This window comes from Chenopodium album, chromosome 23 (assembly GCF_948465745.1).
Source record: "Chenopodium album chromosome 23, dcCheAlbu1.1, whole genome shotgun sequence".
Lineage (NCBI taxonomy): Eukaryota > Viridiplantae > Streptophyta > Magnoliopsida > Caryophyllales > Amaranthaceae > Chenopodium > Chenopodium album.
In genome coordinates this window covers 1,813,461-1,833,088 of record NC_137856.1, presented here as the reverse complement: position 1 = coordinate 1,833,088, position 19,628 = coordinate 1,813,461, and the positions used below count along the sequence as shown (strand labels likewise).

The window sequence follows — 19,628 nt, the reverse complement described above, 5'->3', positions numbered from 1 at the left end:
AGTTCAGTTCAGTTCAGTTCAGCTCAATTCAGTTCAGTTTAGTTCAGTTCAGTTCAGCTCATAATTTCCTTCTCTTATAAAATATTCAGTTTAGTTCAGTTCAGTTCAGCTGAGTTCAGTTCAGTTCAGCTCAGCTGAGTTCAGTTCAGTTCAGTTCAGTTCAGCTGAGTTCAGTCAATGAGAACAGGCCCTAACTCCTATATTGCTAATAAAGACAAGTAACCTCATGGTAGTTAGCCACATTACACATACTACAATTTTATTACATGTTTTTTTTTATTAAATAATAACGAAACATTCCCACAAAAAAATAAAAAATAAAATTTTCTTAAAAAAAATAAAAATAAAAAAAAAAGAACTGAAAGCATTTAATTTACAATTATACCCTTCATTCTTTACAAGTAACAACATCGCAGGAGATCATTTTGTCGACTTCCATTGTTGAAGCTTGCAATTTCCACTCAACTTTCCCAATTTTTCTGGGAATCAATCCCACCATTTTTCTCCAGAAAAAAGGAAACAATTGATCTGAATCATAGATCTATCCCAAATCAAAGATGGTCTTAGTTACAGCAGTTCGTGATTACATCAATCGTATGATACAAGATATCTCCGGCATGAAAGTTCTTATACTCGATTCTTCTACGGTACTTCTAATTTTTCATCTTCCCCCTTTTAATTTTAGGGTTCTTGAATTTTAATTTGTTGTAGTTGGGATTTATTTCATTTGATTGATTGACGAGAAAATTGGGTTTCAAATGTTGATTTTAAAGGAGAAGAATATGGTTGATTTGATTATTAATTTGGATCATGGGATAATAAAATGTGGGATTTCTGTATTATGTTTGTGATGAGCTAGAATTATAGTTATAATTTAGTCTGAATTTGAATGCCGGGTTTTGAAATGATAATTTAGGGGTAAAACAAGGTTGATTTGATGATAATTCTGATTAGTGATGTTCTTTTTTGAACTGAATTGATCTGTTACCCTAGTTTTTTTTGTTAGTGGTGAGCTAGAATTATAATTCTAAATTTCCGCAAAGTAAAATTTCCCAAATCCCAAATGTGCTTTGTTATGCTGGCAAAATTATGTTTTTTTAGGGTTTGTTAAGTGTGATTGATCAAATGTTGTGCTGTTATAGTTCTTGTCATTGATTTGGAATCTGGTCAAGACTCAATAGGATTGAAGTTTCTTTGATGTGAGGTCATTTAAATTGTTTGGTTTCAATCAGTTATGAGTGGATAGCTGGAAGAAAGGAAATTTTTATAGCCTATAAACTCGATGTTTCACTAGGTCAGCGTAAAACCTTCCACGTGTGACATTGGACCTCTACTCCAAGATGACCTAGTTTAACCTGAACTGCCATTACTAGAAGCTGCTGTACATGCAATTGTGGCTCACCTCCTTGTCAACAACTCATCACGATTTACATTAGGATGCTTTGAATTGATAATGTTACAACTGATAACTAAAATTAAGATGGAGGTAGTTTAGGATGTTGTAGAGAAGATGTAATTTTAGATTTTAATACGTTTTCATTAAGAAACACCTTCATCTTAGTCTTGTGGGGTTTTAATATGATACCATAAGTTATATACGGGAAATTATAGACAACTTTAAATTTACTTTAGAGAACAGTGATGATGAAGTTTAAAATATGGACTTGAAAAATACTAGTTCATCCCTTTTTGAATCCCAAAAACCCCAAGGCCAAGTACATTAAGTAAACAATTTAATAAAGATGATGAGAACAGGCTAAAGGTCCACAAAGGTGATCAACAAGGACTAACAAAAGTTTTCAATTTACTTATCCTTCAATGTATTTGATCGTTGTGACTTATGTACTTTGTGTTAGAATCATTTAAATATCCGTGTGCTACAAGGACTCTGTTGGTATTAAATCTGGCTGTCACTTATGAATGACATCAATTATATAGATTTTTTTTTTGAAGTCTTTTGCATTGTGAAGCTTTTTTCTTGAACACATAATTCATCTGGAACCACATGCTTTATAGGAAGTAGACATTAAGACTGAAATGAGAACCGAGAACCAATCTTGTCCATCAAAATTAAAGCAGGAAAACACCAAAGTAAATTGCATTGACTCGAAAGTAAATGTATTTGCATCTATATATACTTGTTTAAATAAACAAAAAAAACTTTTGCTACCCTAATAATAATCAAATAGTAGCATCAAATTAAACTTGTAAACCTCTTTTGATAAAAAATCTGTTTAGATAAGTTTTCATTCATTGTTTCCAAAAGCTGAAAAGAAGATAGTAAAAGTAAATCAAATTGACTCAAAACTACATTAAACTGATTTAATAGTTATTACAAAAAAGAAAAAGAAAAAAATGGAATTAGTTTGAAAAAAACTCAAGAAGCTGGCTATCAATGACACAGAGAAAATGGAATTACGTAATTGTTATCAATGACACAAGAAGCACCTATATGGCTATCTTGTCTGATTACCTTTCCAAAAAAAAGTCTTGGGCCGAAGCCTTATCACTGTGCCCGCTTCTAGTAGCTAGAAAGATCTTGGATCAGATTATGCTGATCTAAGTTCCCGGTTCTTTGTTCTTATTTTAGGCTATGGTTCTCACCAGATCCTAATTCCTTTATGCCAATGTTAAGGGGACCTTCTATTTCTTTGCATGTGATGGGTCGGCTTCATTGAGTCATTGATGAGATGATAATTTTAGAAAGTAGTAGATAGAAAGATCACTTACTCAGAGTCCTATTTCAAAGTAAGATCTACTGGCAAGCCTGTCATTACTTAAACACCCCAGAATACGATGCTTTTGTTTCCTTGACATTATAAAGCTGTTGCAGCGAATTTCGTCATATTTACTATGTGCCTGACACTCTGTTTCTATGTCAAACACTCTAGTGCATTCTAGGATACCACAGTTTCAAAAGTTTTAAAGAAATGATTTGATATTGTTAATTACTGAGTACTGACAGCTATTATGTAAAATCTTTTTTCAGGTTAGTATCGTAAGTGTCGTCTATAGTCAGTCTGATCTACTGAAGAAGGAAGTGTTTTTGGTGGAATTGATAGACTCCATCTCAATGTCAAAGGAACCCATGTCTCATCTTAAAGCTGTGTACTTCCTTAGACCCACATCAGAAAACATCCAGCACTTGAAGCGTCAGCTTGCTAGCCCTAGATTTGGAGAGTGTCACCTTTGTAGGTTACAATTTTGAATTTCACTATTTGCTTGAATTCACCTATTTCTTCTTGGAGTCTCATTTGAAGTAAAACTTAATAGTTTACTTGGAGCTGTATATTGACTTTTTGAGTATGGAATTGAGCATTAATTGTACATTGTGCTGATTTTTCAGTTTTTTCCAACATATTGAATGACACTCAGATTCACATATTAGCAGATTCAGATGAACATGAAGCTGTGCTGCAAGTTCAGGTATAAAATGCGAAGGAATTAGTATTGTCAAAATCTTACTGTTAACCTAATATTGTGAAATAATTTAATTTAATTTACTAAAAAAGCTATGATCATCAACTTTAGATCTATAGTCTGTATGTTACTGTCAAGGCCTATATACATACTTTGCTTGTTAGGCCTCACCTCTTTCATTTTTTTTTTTTTTTTTTTTTTTTTGAGTTGGGGGCGGGGCGACAGGCTCTTTCATATCTTTTAAACATGGTCTATATGTTTGAGCTCTATTTGTCATCTTAGCTCTATCAAAATGAATTGAGTTTTGGTGTAGAAGAGTAAAATTCACTTTAGTCCCTATTCATTTTCTCGAGATTTCCTTTATGCCTTTTTGTGGCTGTATCATTTAATTAATGAGTAATGTGGAATGTCTGGACCGAACTTATAGTAAAGATTACCAGAAAGTTGTTATCTGACATAATTGCAGCCTTTTGCTTAACACCGGGATCATAATTTATCTCCTTCCTAAGGTTTTATCAGAGAAGCTTGAAGTTATTTTGAAGTTGCTATATCTTCATCGTTCATTAACTTTATATATTTCATGGTTTTATGGGAAGCTGATGCTTTGTTCCGATTGTATGCTGCAGGAATTTTACGCAGACTTTGTTGCTGGTGATCCTTGTCATTTCAGTCTCAACATTTCTTCAAACCACCTCTACATGCTTCCAGTGGCTATGGACCCTTCAAATTTGCAACACTATTGTGATAGAATTGTTGATGGCATATCGGCTGTTTTCGTAGCACTAAAACGTCGACCTATAATCAGATACCAAAGAACATCTGATATTGCAAAAAGAATAGCTCAGGATACTGCCGTAAGTCCTGCACATTATCCTGTAAAATATAAAACCTTAGAAATTTTACAGATACGGGAAAATGATCACTGATAGGTTGACTTATCCTTAAGATGCTAATTAATTGTTTTGATTTAAAAACTTGGTGGTTTTGCATTAGTTTATAACTAACCTTAGTCGTGCCTATATCCTTCCTGAAATTACTCATGCCTTTTATTGTTTTTACATTAGGGTTAGTTTATCAGTAGTTAAATTTGTAATTTTGCATTACAGAAATTGATGTATCAGCAAGAGAGTGGTCTCTTTGATTTTCGGAGATCAGAAACATTGTTGCTTGTGTTGGATAGAAGGGAGGATGCAGTTACCCCGTTGCTAAATCAATGGACTTATCAGGTACTTTGCAGGAATTGCAGCTGTACTTATATAATTACATTGTACATTGCTTGTTTATATAGTTCTGGCTAGTTGCTCATCTATACGATGCTATCTATAGGCAATGGTTCATGAATTGATAGGCATCCAAGATAACAAGGTTGATTTGAGAACTTTTGGAAAGGTTCCTAAAGATCAGCAGGTGAGTTTAGTGTTTAGATACTCCTTTTACTATTGTGAGTGCATTGAATGTGAACTCAAGTACTCAATTTTCTTTTTCAGGAGGTTGTGTTATCTTCAGAACAAGATTCATTCTTCAAAGCCAACATGTATGAGAATTTTGGAGACATTGGAATGAATATCAAGAGAATGGTGGATGAGTTCCAACAGATTGCAAAGAGTAATCAGAAGATACAGACAATTGGTGGGTACAAGAAATAAGTGCTGATACCTAACTATCTCTTTCCTTTATGCTGCAGACCTGCAGTTCTTATTTATACTCCATTGCTTCCTGGACACTCACTAATCAGCTATGTCATACATGTACTTTTGTGGTTTGCAGAGGACATGGCCAAATTTGTTGATAATTACCCTGAATACAGAAGAAAGCAGGGGAATGTTTCTAAGCATGTCACACTGGTAACAGAAATGAGCAAGATAGTTGAGGAGAGAAAGCTTATGTTAGTGTCTCAAACAGAACAAGAGTTGGCTTGCAATGGTGGACAAGGGGCAGCGTTTGAGGTTGTGAAACATTCAGTTATCCTTTATATATATATATATATATATATATATATATATATATATATATATATATATATATATATATATATATATATATATATATATATATATATATATATATATATATATATTTTATTTTTTTTTCCCCTTCTATGCTCAGATTCTTTAGTCAATTGCTGATGATACTTCTATAGTAGGAGATACTTAAATGGTTCTCTTGTAAGGTGAATTTTAAAGATGATGCTATACGCCCATACACCTTAATAGCTTTGTGGTATAAAAGTACCACCTATCTATAGGCTACACAAGTGAACTAGTTTGGACGTCAAGAGCCTTCTATTGTTCAGACTTCAGACCCACATCTACATATGTACACTACTGTCGATGTACTCTCAATGGAACCTAATTGTATATGTTGAAATGCACAGTTCAGACTCATTTCAATATTGATACAAATTTTCCCCTGTTTTGGTGGCCAATTTTGGCCAAAATGTGTGTGACGCTCCAAATTTAAAATTGATTGATTTTCGTATATGCATTTGGCTTTGTATTTGTATATTACGGTCGTTTTGTTAAAATTATTGAATTTTTCAAGTTATAGATAATTAGACCTTTTCTTCATTTATTTGTTACAACTCTCCTGTAATCCTGTGAAGAACTTTTTCATCTTCCCCCCCCCCCCCCCTCCCCTCAATTTTACTTGATGGCTACATTGGTTTTTATTTTATTATGTTGAATTGTTGGTCATAGGGTCCATGGTTAATTATAATTGCTTGGATGGCTGATACTGATACTAAACATTGATTTGTTCCCGTAATTTACTGCATGTCTAGAAAAAGTTGCAGTATGCTAATATGTACAAGGTGGTTCCTCAGATATTTTTGTTCATTTAAGAGTGATTTATGTCCTAGTTTGTAGTATGGGATGCTTGTTATCTATGTGGCTGTTTGTCTAACTGCATATCTGTTCGTCGTGATAAATATTTCAAAAATGAGCTGTGCTGTGTGTTTGCAATGCCTATTCAAAATTGCCTGATAATTAGGAATGATGACATTGACCATGTGTTTTGCATTGAAATGTCTGGTATGCATATGATGTTATGGTCGTTATCTAATGCATTCCTGTGCTCTGTAGGCTGTGACAACTCTTCTCAACAATGAAAATGTCTCTGATATTGATCGTTTAAGGCTGGTAATGTTGTATGCTTTGCGTTATGAAAAGGAAAGTCCTGTCCAGCTGATGCAACTTTTCAACAAGCTTGCTTCCAAATCTGCAAAGTACAAGCCTGGGGTAATGCAGCTAATTGACATTGACTCTGAATTTTTTGTGTTACTACTTATTTGATTGTGTGCATCTGCTAAGTTTGTCTGGTTTGCTCTTTGAAATCTAATTTCTACTCCCCCAGTGTAGATTTCTCCTTTTAGTATTGTCAATCAATTGAAGAACTTGAACTTCATTCAGTCTTCACTGCATGAAGTCCAACATCACCTATTTATTAATGTATTTGCATATCATCAGTGGATGCTTTTCTCATCACTGTGTACATAAGTTTTCTTTCATTCTTTTCCCTGGTTGAAAGCTTAATGATGGTAGTTCTTATTCTGAGGTATGCCAATCTAACTGGTACTTGTTTCTCCATTCTTCGAGGTGACAGCTGGTACAGTTTCTTTTGAAGCAAGCTGGTGTTGATAAGCGTACTGGGGACCTGTTTGGGAATCGAGATCTATTGAATATTGCTCGTAACATGGCCCGTGGACTGAAGGTTTGTGACATTTGTTAGAAACAATGTTAGTTCCAATAGCTCGAGATTAACCTATGAATTACAATCTTGTAGGGTGTTGAGAATGTATATACCCAACATCAACCTCTTCTGACCCAGACAATGGAAAGCATTTCTAAGGGGCGATTGAGGGATATTGACTATCCATATGTTGGAAATCACTTCCAGCCAGGAAGGTAAAAGATATGGAAATGAAGTGTTGTATTTAAGGTTAATTACATGATGAACTTTCAATCAAATTTGTAGTTGCTGACTAATGCTCAGCATTCTGTGGAACTGTGCATTAAATCGCTTAAAATTTAGTGTTCAGGGGAATTAGAACTACAGGATACTATGTCATTTGATGCATGTACTTAGACGTGTTTAGATGGATGATTAAGTAAATGAAAGATGAAACTTTTTGCTATTTTGTTGTTTTAGGATCTCAAAGATGAGATTTAACATGCTTAGCTGGTGCCATACCAATATACCATATACTTATGCCACATCTGAATTTGTCAGTCTAGTGTTCAAAGGGCAATGATGATAGATATAGTATGCACAAATGTTATGTTGTGATAATGTGATTTATCTATTGTGAACAAGACATATTTTGACTGACATGTTTGTTGGACACATCATAATTTTTAACTGACTTTGCCTCCAACTGAATGGAAATTTATTTGCTCTGTGCAGACCACAAGACGTAGTCATTTTTATTGTTGGAGGGACTACGTATGAGGAATCACGCTCTGTTGCCCTGTTTAATTCCACCAATTCTGGGATTCGCTTTATACTCGGAGGCACAACAATTCTCAACTCTAAAAGGTATTTTGCTTGTCATTATATGCTCAACTTGAAAATTAAGAATTTGATTGGGGAGCTCTGTACAAGTTCATATAGATGTTAGGAATTTTGATCTCTTAACTCTACATATTGTTAAGTAAGGGGGATATGGAGAGGAAGTTTTTTTTTATCTGGTCGTCAGTGAGGAAGGGAGATTCTTTTGTGAAAGGTTCTCAATGCGACTTCAGTCTTTTCAAGTAATAATTTCCGCTGAAGGGGTTCATCTTCTATAATAATTTCCGCTCTTATGTCCGTCCCCCCCCCCCCCCCCCCTTTTCCCAATTAATTTGTCCTTTTTTTTTTGCAACCATTCCCGTTTGTCTTCGTACCTTTCTTTTTCCCTTCATAAGTCACTGTGCCTGAAAATCTTTTTTCAACTATGGATAAATTTTCCCTGCGAGGTTATTCGCAAGAAAGTAGGTGTGGCGGGCATTGTAGATAAATTAAGGGAAAATCGTCTGCGTTGGTTTGGACATGTAAGACGGAGACCCGAGGGTGCACCGGTGCGAAGAGTGGAAGAGTGGGACCATGGAGGGATTAAACGAGGAAGAGGGAGACCAAAGATGACTTGGTTGGAAGGAGTGAGGAAGGATATGAAGTGCATGGATTTACGTGAGGATGAAGTTTTGGATCGTAAGGGATGGAGGAGAAAGATTTATGTTGATGACTACACGGAATAATCAAATTTGGTTCATGTTAGCCGACCCCACTTTTGGGATTAAGGCTTTGATTGATTGATTGATTGATTGATTGATAAATTTTCCCTGCAACCAACTCCTCTTTTCTCCCATGAGAGTAAAATTGAAGGGGGTAAGAGACTAAGAGAGAAGGAACATGAAATTTTTGTTCCCGTCTTGAAGTTTAAATAGCTACTGCTGTTGAACTCCTTGGAGTCATTGGCATGGTGTTAAAAAATTTACCACTTCCATTCTACAGTTTCTACATCCACCGTGACAATGTAGTCTTTTTAGGGCAATATGGGAAGTTCAAAATCTAACCAAAAGTGGTCTCTTTTATTTGTTTAGTTTGGGATGATCCAAGTTGCAATGTGGCCTATAATTTTGGGTAGTCCTAAAATCGAAATGTGGCCTTATCTTGAATGGAGGGATCATTAGTCAATCATTAGGATCGGGATGTGGAACATTTAACAAACTTTTCTTGACCCTTAATGCAAACATACATGATGTGTTTGAGAATGATTTCCTTGCTTTACATTGCTGCCATTATACTTTGCATAGTAAAAGCAGAATGCTCATTCACATGGTTCAATATAGGTTCTTGAAGGACCTTGAAGATGCCCAGAGAATGATCCGGTCCAGCAGTACTGTAGTTTGAAACATAAACCACTCACTTTGGAGCTCTACTGATTCATGACAGCATGAAGCCATGTTGGGTAAAAAATGCTTTTAGGCCAATTTTTAATGGAAGCTTAGCTCGGCGTAATCCATTTCTTCTGCCATGTCTGCTGTAGTTTCCGGATTCTTGATGAAGTGTGTGTATGAGCCAGAGCATGAGCCCCTCAATTATCGTGCAAGATTACAACTGTTGGACTATCAAATCTCGATGGTGCTAGCTAACACTAGTCTGTTTAGTGGACAATGTAGAGGGGGTTTGTTGATTAAAATTTTGTATACTTCTTTGATACGAAAGAGGAGCTGTATCTATAAAGGAGAGGAGAGGCCAAACCGTCAAATGTAGAAATTAGACGGAGGCTGCCTTTTTGTTTCCTAGCCTTGTACATCAATGTTTGAGAGCTTTATAACTGGAAAAGGGAAATCTTATACGAAGTATGTCATTTGTAGATTTTATATATGAATTCAGGTTTTATCTAACTTGTTCATCTTGAGATGTCCTTATGTCTCCTCACTTTTGCCTTCTATTGAGAGTGTCATTTAATCAAATAAACATAGTCATCAAATTGCAATTTTCAGTTTTCCACCTAGAAATAAAGGTCTATAGGGCAGAACATTAAAGAACGGAGGGAGTATGTTTGCTCTACACAATTGCCAGAAATTGAAAATGTTAAAAAAAAAAAAAAAAAAAAAAAAAAAAAAAAAAGAAATCCAAATCTAATTAGATTTTTTTAAAAAAAAATATAAGTTCAAATTAAATTAGATAGCAAAAATAGAATGAATTTAACATACTACCTTCGTGTTTAAAGTGTTACCTCTTTGACTTTTTTCACTATTTACATAATGGCTTTGACTTGTTTATTACTATTACGAAGTAACACTAGTACGGAATATATAAAATGCAAATGTTATTCTGCATAATACATTGTTGTTTTGTCATAATGTATACTTTTATAAGATCAATTTTTTAGTCAAAGTTGTGTAATACAAAGTGTTAAATCGTTACCAAGAGATGTCAAAAACTTACTCGATTGATGCGACCCAATCTAACCCAAAAAAATTCATTTTATATTCCAACTCTATAGACACAATAATTTAACACGAGTTAACTTTGAAATAAGCCCGACCCAACCCCACTTCCGCGGCTCATAACATCAATTAAAATACTTAATCCGTTTTTTAATTATTACAACAATTGAAATTTCACGTATCCAAGATACCAAGCAGGGGCCTAATCGTACATAATCACGGTCATACATTCGTCTCATTCTCATAATACACGTCAAATTTGGAAGAACTCCAACCATTTCTAGTGAAGCTTATAAAACATAAACAAATCATACCAAAATAATAGCAATTACCAGAGGTTTTTCTCTTTAATTTCTCATTTATATTCTTTTTAAGCTTCATTTCCCTCTTATTCTTACTTCTTTTACTCCAATTTCTTCATATTTCTTGAAAATCCATAATTTTCTTGCAGAACAAACTTGCTCTTCTTCATCATATTCTTCTGGGTTTTAGCTTTTTCTGGAGAATTTCTCGCTCTAAAGGTATAATTCTGCTCTATTTTACTTTAATATCTTAGAGTTTGATTAATTGCTTCTTTTTTTTGGTGGGTTTTTGTTCTCGTGCAAATTTATGCATGGGTTCTTTCATTTACTTGTTTTCGTTTTTTCTTTACTAATTATTTCATATTCTTAGTAATTTTTGTCAATTTTTTATGTCATTTGATGAATATGATGATCTTACGTGAAATGGGTACTTAGATTTTTTTACTTTGTAAGTTGGAAAAGTTGCCACAATTGAGGAATAATAAAAAGAAAAAGGCTACATTTAATTGTTTGTAATTAAATTTTAGGCATCTTTAATTTTCATCATATTTTTTTTTTTTTTGAAAGCACATTTTCATCATATTTTTGCTAAAGATTGATTGAGTTTTCTTGATGTTTTTGAAAATGGCAACTTCATTCAAGGGTAATATCATAGGTATTTTATGATTATTTCTTGGTGTTCTAATTTTTTTTGGGTTTTTTTCATAATAATAAAAAAAATTATTCCAAATAAGAACCACCATTGATTTCAATTTTATTTTTGTAATCTTTTGCCTTTAGTTTAAATTTCTCTGTCAATCTTTATCTTCTAATCGACTAGTCTTCATATTTTACTTTTACATTTTCACTTAAATGTACTTTTGCAAATGCACAAGACATTGATTACATTAAAAAAAATAAATAAATATATAAATAAAATAAAAAATAAAATTGTGTAATAGTCCTAATAGAAAAAGATTATATAAATGTATTGAAAGCTCACAAAGAAATTATTTAAGGAAATTATATAGTTGTTTGAAGTTGTGAAGAAGCATAGAATAGTTTTATGGTTATTAACTTGCTGGTGATTTTGATTTCATCTTGGTGTAGATTGTCTGTACTAGAAAATGGATGCTATGTTGAGGCCTGGCTATGGATCAAGAGGACAGAAAATTCAACTATTAACCAATCACTTCGATGTCAAGATTGACAATACTGATGTGAACCACTTCTTCCAATACTCTGTATGTTTCATCTACCTAATCTCTGATCAAATAGCAATCATGTTGTATAATAATGTTGTTGCGAAAGATGAAATATATATCTGAAGTACTATGCTCTCTTATCGATCCTACCCCTCAGGTTGCCCTTTACTATGTAGATGGAAAACCAGTTGAAGTAATGAAGGGTGTAGGAAGAAAAGTAATGGACAAGATCAAAGAAACATATAGCTCTGAGTTGGATGGCAAGGAATTTGCTTATGATGGTGAGAAGACCTTGTTTACTGTCGGTTCCCTCCCAAAAAAGAAGTTGGAGTTTACTGTCCTGCTTGACAAGGTCTCATCTGAAAGGTAATTTACAATGCCTTAACAAAGTAATCAAACTGCTTGAGTGCTTGTTACTTTAATACATTGCTTACAATTGTACTATAAATTTATAAAACATTACTTTAATTGTAGGACGGATGGTAGTAAGAGCAGCCGGGGAGGCAATGGAAGTCCTAATGAGAGTGATAAAAAGAGAAGAAAGCGTGTGTCTCAAAGCAAGACTTTTAAGGTGGAGATCAGTTATGCAACCAGAATCCCAATTAAGGCAATAAGTGATGCTCTCCGTGGTATAGAATCTGAGGACTTCCATGATGCTGTCCGGGTTCTGGACATAGTACTGAGGCAACATGCTGCAAATCAGTAAGTTCAAATTTCTTACTCCTTGTTCTTTTTTCATATTTTTGCCTAATCTTTTATGTACTAATGTACTGATGTTCTCTTTATGTTTTATATAGGGGGTGCCTATTGGTGAGACAATCATTCTTTCGTGATTATAGGAACTCTGATGCCCTTGGAGGGGGTGTCCTTGGTTGCAGGGGATACCATTCAAGTTTTCGAGCCACTCAAAGTGGACTGTCTTTGAACATGGGTAAGTGTTTAGTTTCCATATGTTTTTACAAGGCATGCATATTGGTGTTTGGAACAACACTCGACCCTTAGTGCTTTCTTTGTTGTGACTGTGAGAGCAGATGGGACGCTTACAACCATTGTTAAGCATGGACCATTGCTAGATTTTCTCCTACACAACCAGGATGTAAAACAACCACACGAGCTTGATTGGTCGAAGGTAAAACGGAACTTCTAATACTACGACACTAGTGCATACTAGGGACAGTGTTTTCAATTGAGGAGTTCTGATAAGTGATACTTGTCATAATACTTTGTGTAGGCGCACTCTGAAAAATCTGAGGGTAAGTGTAAAACCTGGCAATACTGAGTGGAGAATCCGTGGATTGAGTGAACATATTTGCGAAAAACAGAGGTGAGAGTTATCCATGCTAGCTCTAGTCTTTGCTATATAATGATCTTTGATGATTTATGTAATGTTCTGTCCTATAAGGTTCACACTAAGGAGGAGATCAACTGAAAGAGATGAAGATAATTTTGTGGAAACTGAACTGACAGTTTCTGAATATTTTGCTCAATATCGAGATATAGAGTTAAAGTATTCAGGAAAATTACCTTGTGTTAATGTGGGTAAACCAAAGAGGCCAATTTACATACCAATTGAGGTGATAAACTTGTAGCAATTTTTTTTTATTTTTTGTTTGTATGTGTGGTCTTATCCATAGAACTCTTATCTTACCTGAACGTCTTTGTTTTTGTTCAGCTGTGTTTGTTGCTTCCGCTACAGAGGTACACTAAAGCATTAACTGTCCGTCAGCGATCTTCATTGGTAAAAAAATCAAGGCAGAAGCCACATGAAAAAATAAGGACCCTCAAAGATGTATGCCTTTGCACTCTTTATGATTAATTCATTACCACATTCTCATATCTTTTGCCACATTTTGCTTATGCTCGCGTCTTGGCTTCTTGCTAGGCAATGACAGAAAGTAATTATGCTGCTGAGCCACTGCTACATACCTGTGGCATCACAATCAACAAAGAGTTTATGCAACTTGAAGGCCGTATTTTGGCAGCTCCCCAGGTATCACTGCCCAACCGTCTTCATTCCCATCCCTCTTGGGAAAAAACAAAGGGACTTGTTTGTTAAATTTGATTAACCTCTCTGCAATAATTTCCTGCTTATTTTTTATTCTTGCAGCTGAAATTTGGTGATGTGGAAGATTTTCCAAGAAATGGACGTTGGAATGTAATGGACAAGGTAGTTCACATTTTCGGTCCCTCAATTGAGACCTCTTTCTTCCCATCTTTTTTATGTTTGTTCTTTTTCTTTTACAGAAATTTTCAAATCCCGTTACAATTAAAGACTGGGTGGTAGTGAACTTCTCTGCACGCTGTATCATATCCGACCTTTGCGATGACCTGGTGAAGTGTGGGGAAATGAAGGGCATTGTAAGTCGAACAATATCATATACTTTGTGTGTGCCTATTGTCCTGTACATCTTTCAGAGTAGTAGTATATTCAGCTAATAATGTCTGAAACTTCTTTTCTTTTTGTTTTTTTTTTTTTTCTTTCTATTCAGGAGATCCCTAAGTTACCATTGCGTACTTTTGAGGAGGATCCACAGTATAGGCGAGCATCACCTTCTGTTCGAGTGGACAAAATGGCTGATCAAGTGATGCATTCATGTCACGACTACGTGATAAAACCTCTACTATTATTCTGTGTGTCTTGGCTGATAGGAAAAATTCTGAAATATATGGTCAGAAACTCATCACCATTACATTTGATAATGTCTGCACATCATATCTGTATTTCATGTTCGAAGTTGATTGATCACACCGGTACCTTCTCTACAGGCCCTTGGAAAAAGAAAGCCCTTCTTGAAATTGGAGTTGTTAGTCAATGTTTGGCACCTCAACGAGTTAATGAGCAGTACCTCACCAATCTTCTGCTTAAGATCAATGCCAAAGTAATACATGCTTTCATTGCTTTTACTTTTAGATTTTATACTATTGGTTTATATCTAATTATCTCTTACTTCCTTACAGCTTGGCGGAGTGAATCATCGGCTTGCAGTTGAGCATAACATTCCTGTGCTCATTAAAAAGCCTATAATCTTCGGAATGGATGTCTACCATGGCTCTCCTGGCCAGTCGGGAGTTCCATCTATTGCTGCTGTTAGTAACACACTAACATTCCTTTGTCTCCTCAGCTCCCTCCCACTGCTTAATTAACTACTAGCTAATAAACTGGATTATTTTTCAAATATATACAGGTTGTGAGTTCTAGGTCCTCATCAATATATCGGTACAGAGCATCTGTCCGTTCTCAGTGCCCATAGGTTGAAATGATAGAATCATTGTACAAGCCTTTGCCTACAGGAAAAGACGGAGGCATTATCAGGTTTTTTTGGACTTTATCCATCAGATAACGTTGTACACTAACTGAATATTAGATGTTCATGATATTTGCTTTTTTAATAGAGAGCTTCTGGAGGATTTCTACAGAAGTTCAAGCCCCCCAGTTAAGCCATCACAAGTCATAATATTCAGGTATGATACCAGATTAGAATCTTTACATATGGTGTGTTTATGCAATCTTAAGATTCCATTGCAGGGACTAATATTTTTCTTCGTACACGATCAGGGATGGAGTGAGTGAATCACAATTTAAGCAGGTCCTCAACATAGAGTTTGATCAGATTCTTCAGGTCTGTTGCAAATGTTCCCTAAACTGAATAGCAATATATGCTTTGAATGTTATTCGAGAATCATTCACATAAAGAATATGCATTATTGCAAATTCACTTCATTTTGCAGGCATGCAAAGCACTTGATGAAAGTTGGTCTCCTAAGTTCACCATAATCATTGCTCAGAAAAATCATCATACCAAGTTTTTCCGACAAGAAAGACCTGACAATGTACCACCTGGTTAGCAAATCTTGCAAAAAATTAAGAATCAGATTACCAAAAGAATCCAGAAAGTTTGGCCTTAATTGTTGCCTTTGTTGTATGCAGGTACTGTGGTTGACAGCAAAGTTTGCGATCCTCGATACTATGATTTCTACATGTGTGCACAGGCAGGGATGATTGTGAGTAAAAAAATCTATTGAAGTTACTTTCTTTTCTTTTAAGTTTTAGGTTTTCATTAACCCACTCAGCTAGTTTTAGGTTTTATATTGGACTTTTTTTTACAACTCATACTTTGACATGAATTTTCATGCTACTCAAACTCGAATGTTGGTGTGCAAAGATACTTGAGTTGAAATTAATAACATAGCTGTTGGACTATTGTATATTCTAATGAGCTCTTCACATTCTGTAAATCTTCGCAAGCAGTAGCAGACATAATCACAGCATATTCTCCACTGCTAGAACCTTTTCATTTCTATGATAAAACGTAATGTGAGTCAAAATTTGCAGGGCACCTTCTCATCTAGTCTTGATTCTTTCATTTGTCATGCACTAACCACATTGGACTTGAATTACAATTCGATGCTTTGATATGAATCATATGATCATGTTAGAGTTATGTTAAACTCGAACATTGGTGTCAGCCAACTCTAAGTATTGAAAAATGACAGTGTTAACACTTGAGGTAAAATTGAGGAGTTTGAGTAAGATAATGTTCTACTATTCTATACTCTAATGAGTTCAACACTGCTGTGAATAGTAGCAAGTAGAAGCAGACATAATCACAGCATAAACCTTGCTACTGGAATATTTTCATATATATGCTCATATTTAGCGAGTTTAAATGCAGGGCACGAGCAGGCCAACTCACTACCATGTTCTGCTTGATGAGATTGGCTTCTCAGCAGATCAGCTACAAGAGTTGATTCACTCTCTATCATATGTGTAAGAAGCTCTTGAACTCAAAAAGGTTTCGAAAAAAAAAGAAAAAATCAAAATTGTGTCTTAGAGTTAAATATGCACAAGGAATCTAATTTAGAGAGTATATATAAACACATGCAGGTACCAGAGGAGCACTACTGCTATATCTATTGGTAAAGCTTATTGCTAACTCTGTCATATAGTCTAAATAAAATTAAAATTAAGCTTACTTTCACAAGACTAAGTTTCTTTTCTGTTTCTTCTCCATTTTTATCCTGCAGCTGCACCAATTCGATACGCCCACCTGGCAGCCTCCCAAGCATCTCATTTCCTGAAGTATGAAGACCTGTCAAAAACATCATCGGGTCATGGAGGCGTGACTTCTGCTGGAAATCTCCTGTGCCTGAGCTCCCAAAGGTGCATGACAGAGTGTGCAGGACCATGTTCTTCTGTTAGTCATACCTGTAAAAAGAATGATCTGAAACAACTACTAGCCCCTCGGTTTACCCTGAAGTGTGTAGGATATTAGGATTACCACTGTGTCTCTCTTTACGCTTTCTGCTAACTGCTAAATAATGCATACAGTTTTGGCTGCAACATACATGTACAGGTCATTGTTAGTCAAAAATTTTGAACCAAATAATCTGTTGCAATGTTTATACAGTTTGTAATCTTTTGAATGTTAATAAACTTGATTTTATTGATGCTTTTAGTCTGCTAGACTTTTTACTATGCTTGTTCATTAGATTAGATTCCACATAACTATTTGTTGCTTAGTCAAGTGCTTATCAGAAAAGATAATGGCAATGGTAACCTGCATTTTTACAAAAATGATCGCGATGATGCCCTAATCTTTGGATTTGAGGCATTTGTTTTAGTTACCTCATCAATGTACTACAATAATGTGCAATCTGTAGTTTTGATCTACATTAACCCTAAATTTGCTTGTGATTTTCCTATGACAATTACGTGTGTGCAAAATAGTTTCCCAAATACGAGTTTGTTATTTGGGGTACGAGTACTATACTATGATGTGATTGTCCTAAGAACAGAAGTATTCTCTAAAATATTAAGTAGATGCTTTTTTTTTTATTATTATTTATTATTATTATTATTTTTTTTTATTACAGGAATATAAAGTAGATACTTTTTGTATACTACTCCCTCTATATTTTATTACTTGCTTGTTTTCTTCATGTGCGGAGTTTTAGGAGAAATAGTAAAAAGTACTCCATAATAAAATAGGTAGGAAGTTAGAAAAATTAGTAAAGTATTGTAAAATGTTTCACAAAAAAAATGGAGCAAGTAATAAAATATGGAGGAAATGTGATTAAAATATTTCTTTAAGCCAATCCTAGAGTAATACGTGGCATAATTAACCAGGTTATAACTGGTTGTGATCTCTTTAAAATTGATAATACCAAAGGTTGTAATTTTAAGAAACAATCAAAAGGTTGTCTTATTCAAATTCTATCACTCAAAGGTTGTATTACGAAGTGAGTATTATATTTATGATAATTTTTCTAATTTAATAAAGAGTAACGCATTGGCAAACATAAATTGTAGTGTTGCAAATTATAGACACAAAGTATGTACAATCAAAATGGGAATAATCGTTGTGAAACAAAAGGAGTACTTTGTGCTAAATTTCTCATACTCCCTTCATGTTTTTTAAGCGTTACACTTCCTCTCTTTTAAGTGAAACAGAAGGAGTAACGCATTGGCAAACGTAAATTGTAGTGTTACCCAGACCCACTATTACTTTTTTATTACTCCATCTGTTCTCAAGTGATTTTTTTATTTGTGAAAACACGGAAATCAAGAAAGGGAACATGTAATAAATTGACAATAAAGTAGATAGATAAATACTCCATTTGTCCCTTTTTTATTTAGCTTTATATGACCAACTTTTACGCGCGTAAATTAAGAAGGGAAGGAGGAATTAGTAAAAGTATATTGAAAAGTTAAATTCATATAATATTTGCAAAAAAAGTGGAGAGCGAAAGTAATAAAAGTATATGGAAAAGATAAATTCACATGGAATAACTAACTTTGCACAAATATTTTTGCTTAAGAGGGTAATTTGAAAGGTCACTTAATAAAGACAAGAAAAATACTCTTTTTGTCCTTTAATGATAGTCACTTTTAGCCAAATTTTAGTCCCAAAATGTTATTTGTTTTTTCCAACACCCATTAATACTAAATTTACCAAAATTTCCTCCAATTTGCATTAATATTTGTGCAAATTTAGATTCCCTATGTAAATTTTGCATTTTCATATACTCATTTTTTTTTTTACTTTCTCTCTCTACTTTTTTTGCATACCCCAATTTATATTTTCAATGTACTTTTACTATTTAATTCTCGTGAAATTTCACCAAAAATGTCTGTCATTAAAGGATAGAGGGAGTAGATGATAAAAGAGTAATTTAATGCAATCTATAAATGGTAAAAAAAATTAAAAAAAAAAAAAGAATAGGGTACATCATTTATGTCCACAAAAAATGACAATAAGGGTAGATCAATAATAGGAGGGAGTATACGTTAATTAAAATGTCTAAAACAATCTACGACCGGTCTTAAAGATGAAGAAAGTAAATTTGAATTTATCCTATGACTCAATAGCAACCATCTAAGTATTTGTGATTAGATGGAGAGAGTATGTATAATCACATACATGACTTAAAAACTTACCCCATACTCTGGTAACACAACCTACCTCATACAACCGTAACATCAAATACTTCCTCCGTTTTAAATTAAATTATCGCAACAATTGAAACTTGACGTATCCGAACCGATGTCATACGTACATAACATAATGTCATTATATAACCTCAAAGGGTCACGGTCATAGTGATCAAGTCAAGTAGTCAAAGTGAGTCGTTGCAAGACAACCTAGACTCTAACCAAGCTTAAAAGAGAAACAAATGAGACCCAAATTTAGCTAAAGCTTCATTACTCTGAATAGCAAAGGGTTCTCTCTTTAATCCTTTCTTTAATTTCTCATTTATTCTCAACACTCTTTTTATCTTCATTTTCCTCT

At 34.3% G+C, this 19,628-nt stretch overlaps 1 protein-coding gene and 1 pseudogene across 1 annotated transcript; both read left to right on the top strand.

Moving 5' to 3' along the window:
* Positions 1 to 490: 490 nt before the first annotated feature.
* Positions 491 to 10,033, top strand: LOC145607967 (vacuolar protein sorting-associated protein 45 homolog). Its single transcript, XM_081663566.1, has 13 exons — positions 491 to 647; positions 2,990 to 3,191; positions 3,347 to 3,426; positions 4,047 to 4,274; positions 4,527 to 4,646; positions 4,747 to 4,827; positions 4,908 to 5,049; positions 5,188 to 5,366; positions 6,501 to 6,656; positions 7,021 to 7,128; positions 7,201 to 7,322; positions 7,822 to 7,953; positions 9,246 to 10,033. The coding sequence occupies exons 1-13, from the start codon at positions 558 to 560 to the stop codon at positions 9,304 to 9,306; spliced, it is 1,701 nt and encodes a 566-aa protein (XP_081519692.1). The 5' UTR covers positions 491 to 557; the 3' UTR covers positions 9,307 to 10,033.
* Positions 10,034 to 11,769: 1,736 nt separating this feature from the next.
* LOC145609479 (protein argonaute 4-like) lies at positions 11,770 to 17,212 on the top strand (annotated as a pseudogene).
* Positions 17,213 to 19,628: the final 2,416 nt, after the last annotated feature.

Bases quoted from the DNA above. Each gene is read 5' to 3' on its own strand.
- LOC145607967 (XM_081663566.1), top strand. From the start codon at position 558: ATGGTCTTAGTTACAGCAGTTCGTGATTACATCAATCGTATGATACAA. The intron at 4,828-4,907 runs GTGAGTTTAGTG...TTTCTTTTTCAG, and splicing joins AGGTTCCTAAAGATCAGCAG to GAGGTTGTGTTATCTTCAGA. The intron at 7,323-7,821 runs GTAAAAGATATG...TGCTCTGTGCAG, and splicing joins AATCACTTCCAGCCAGGAAG to ACCACAAGACGTAGTCATTT.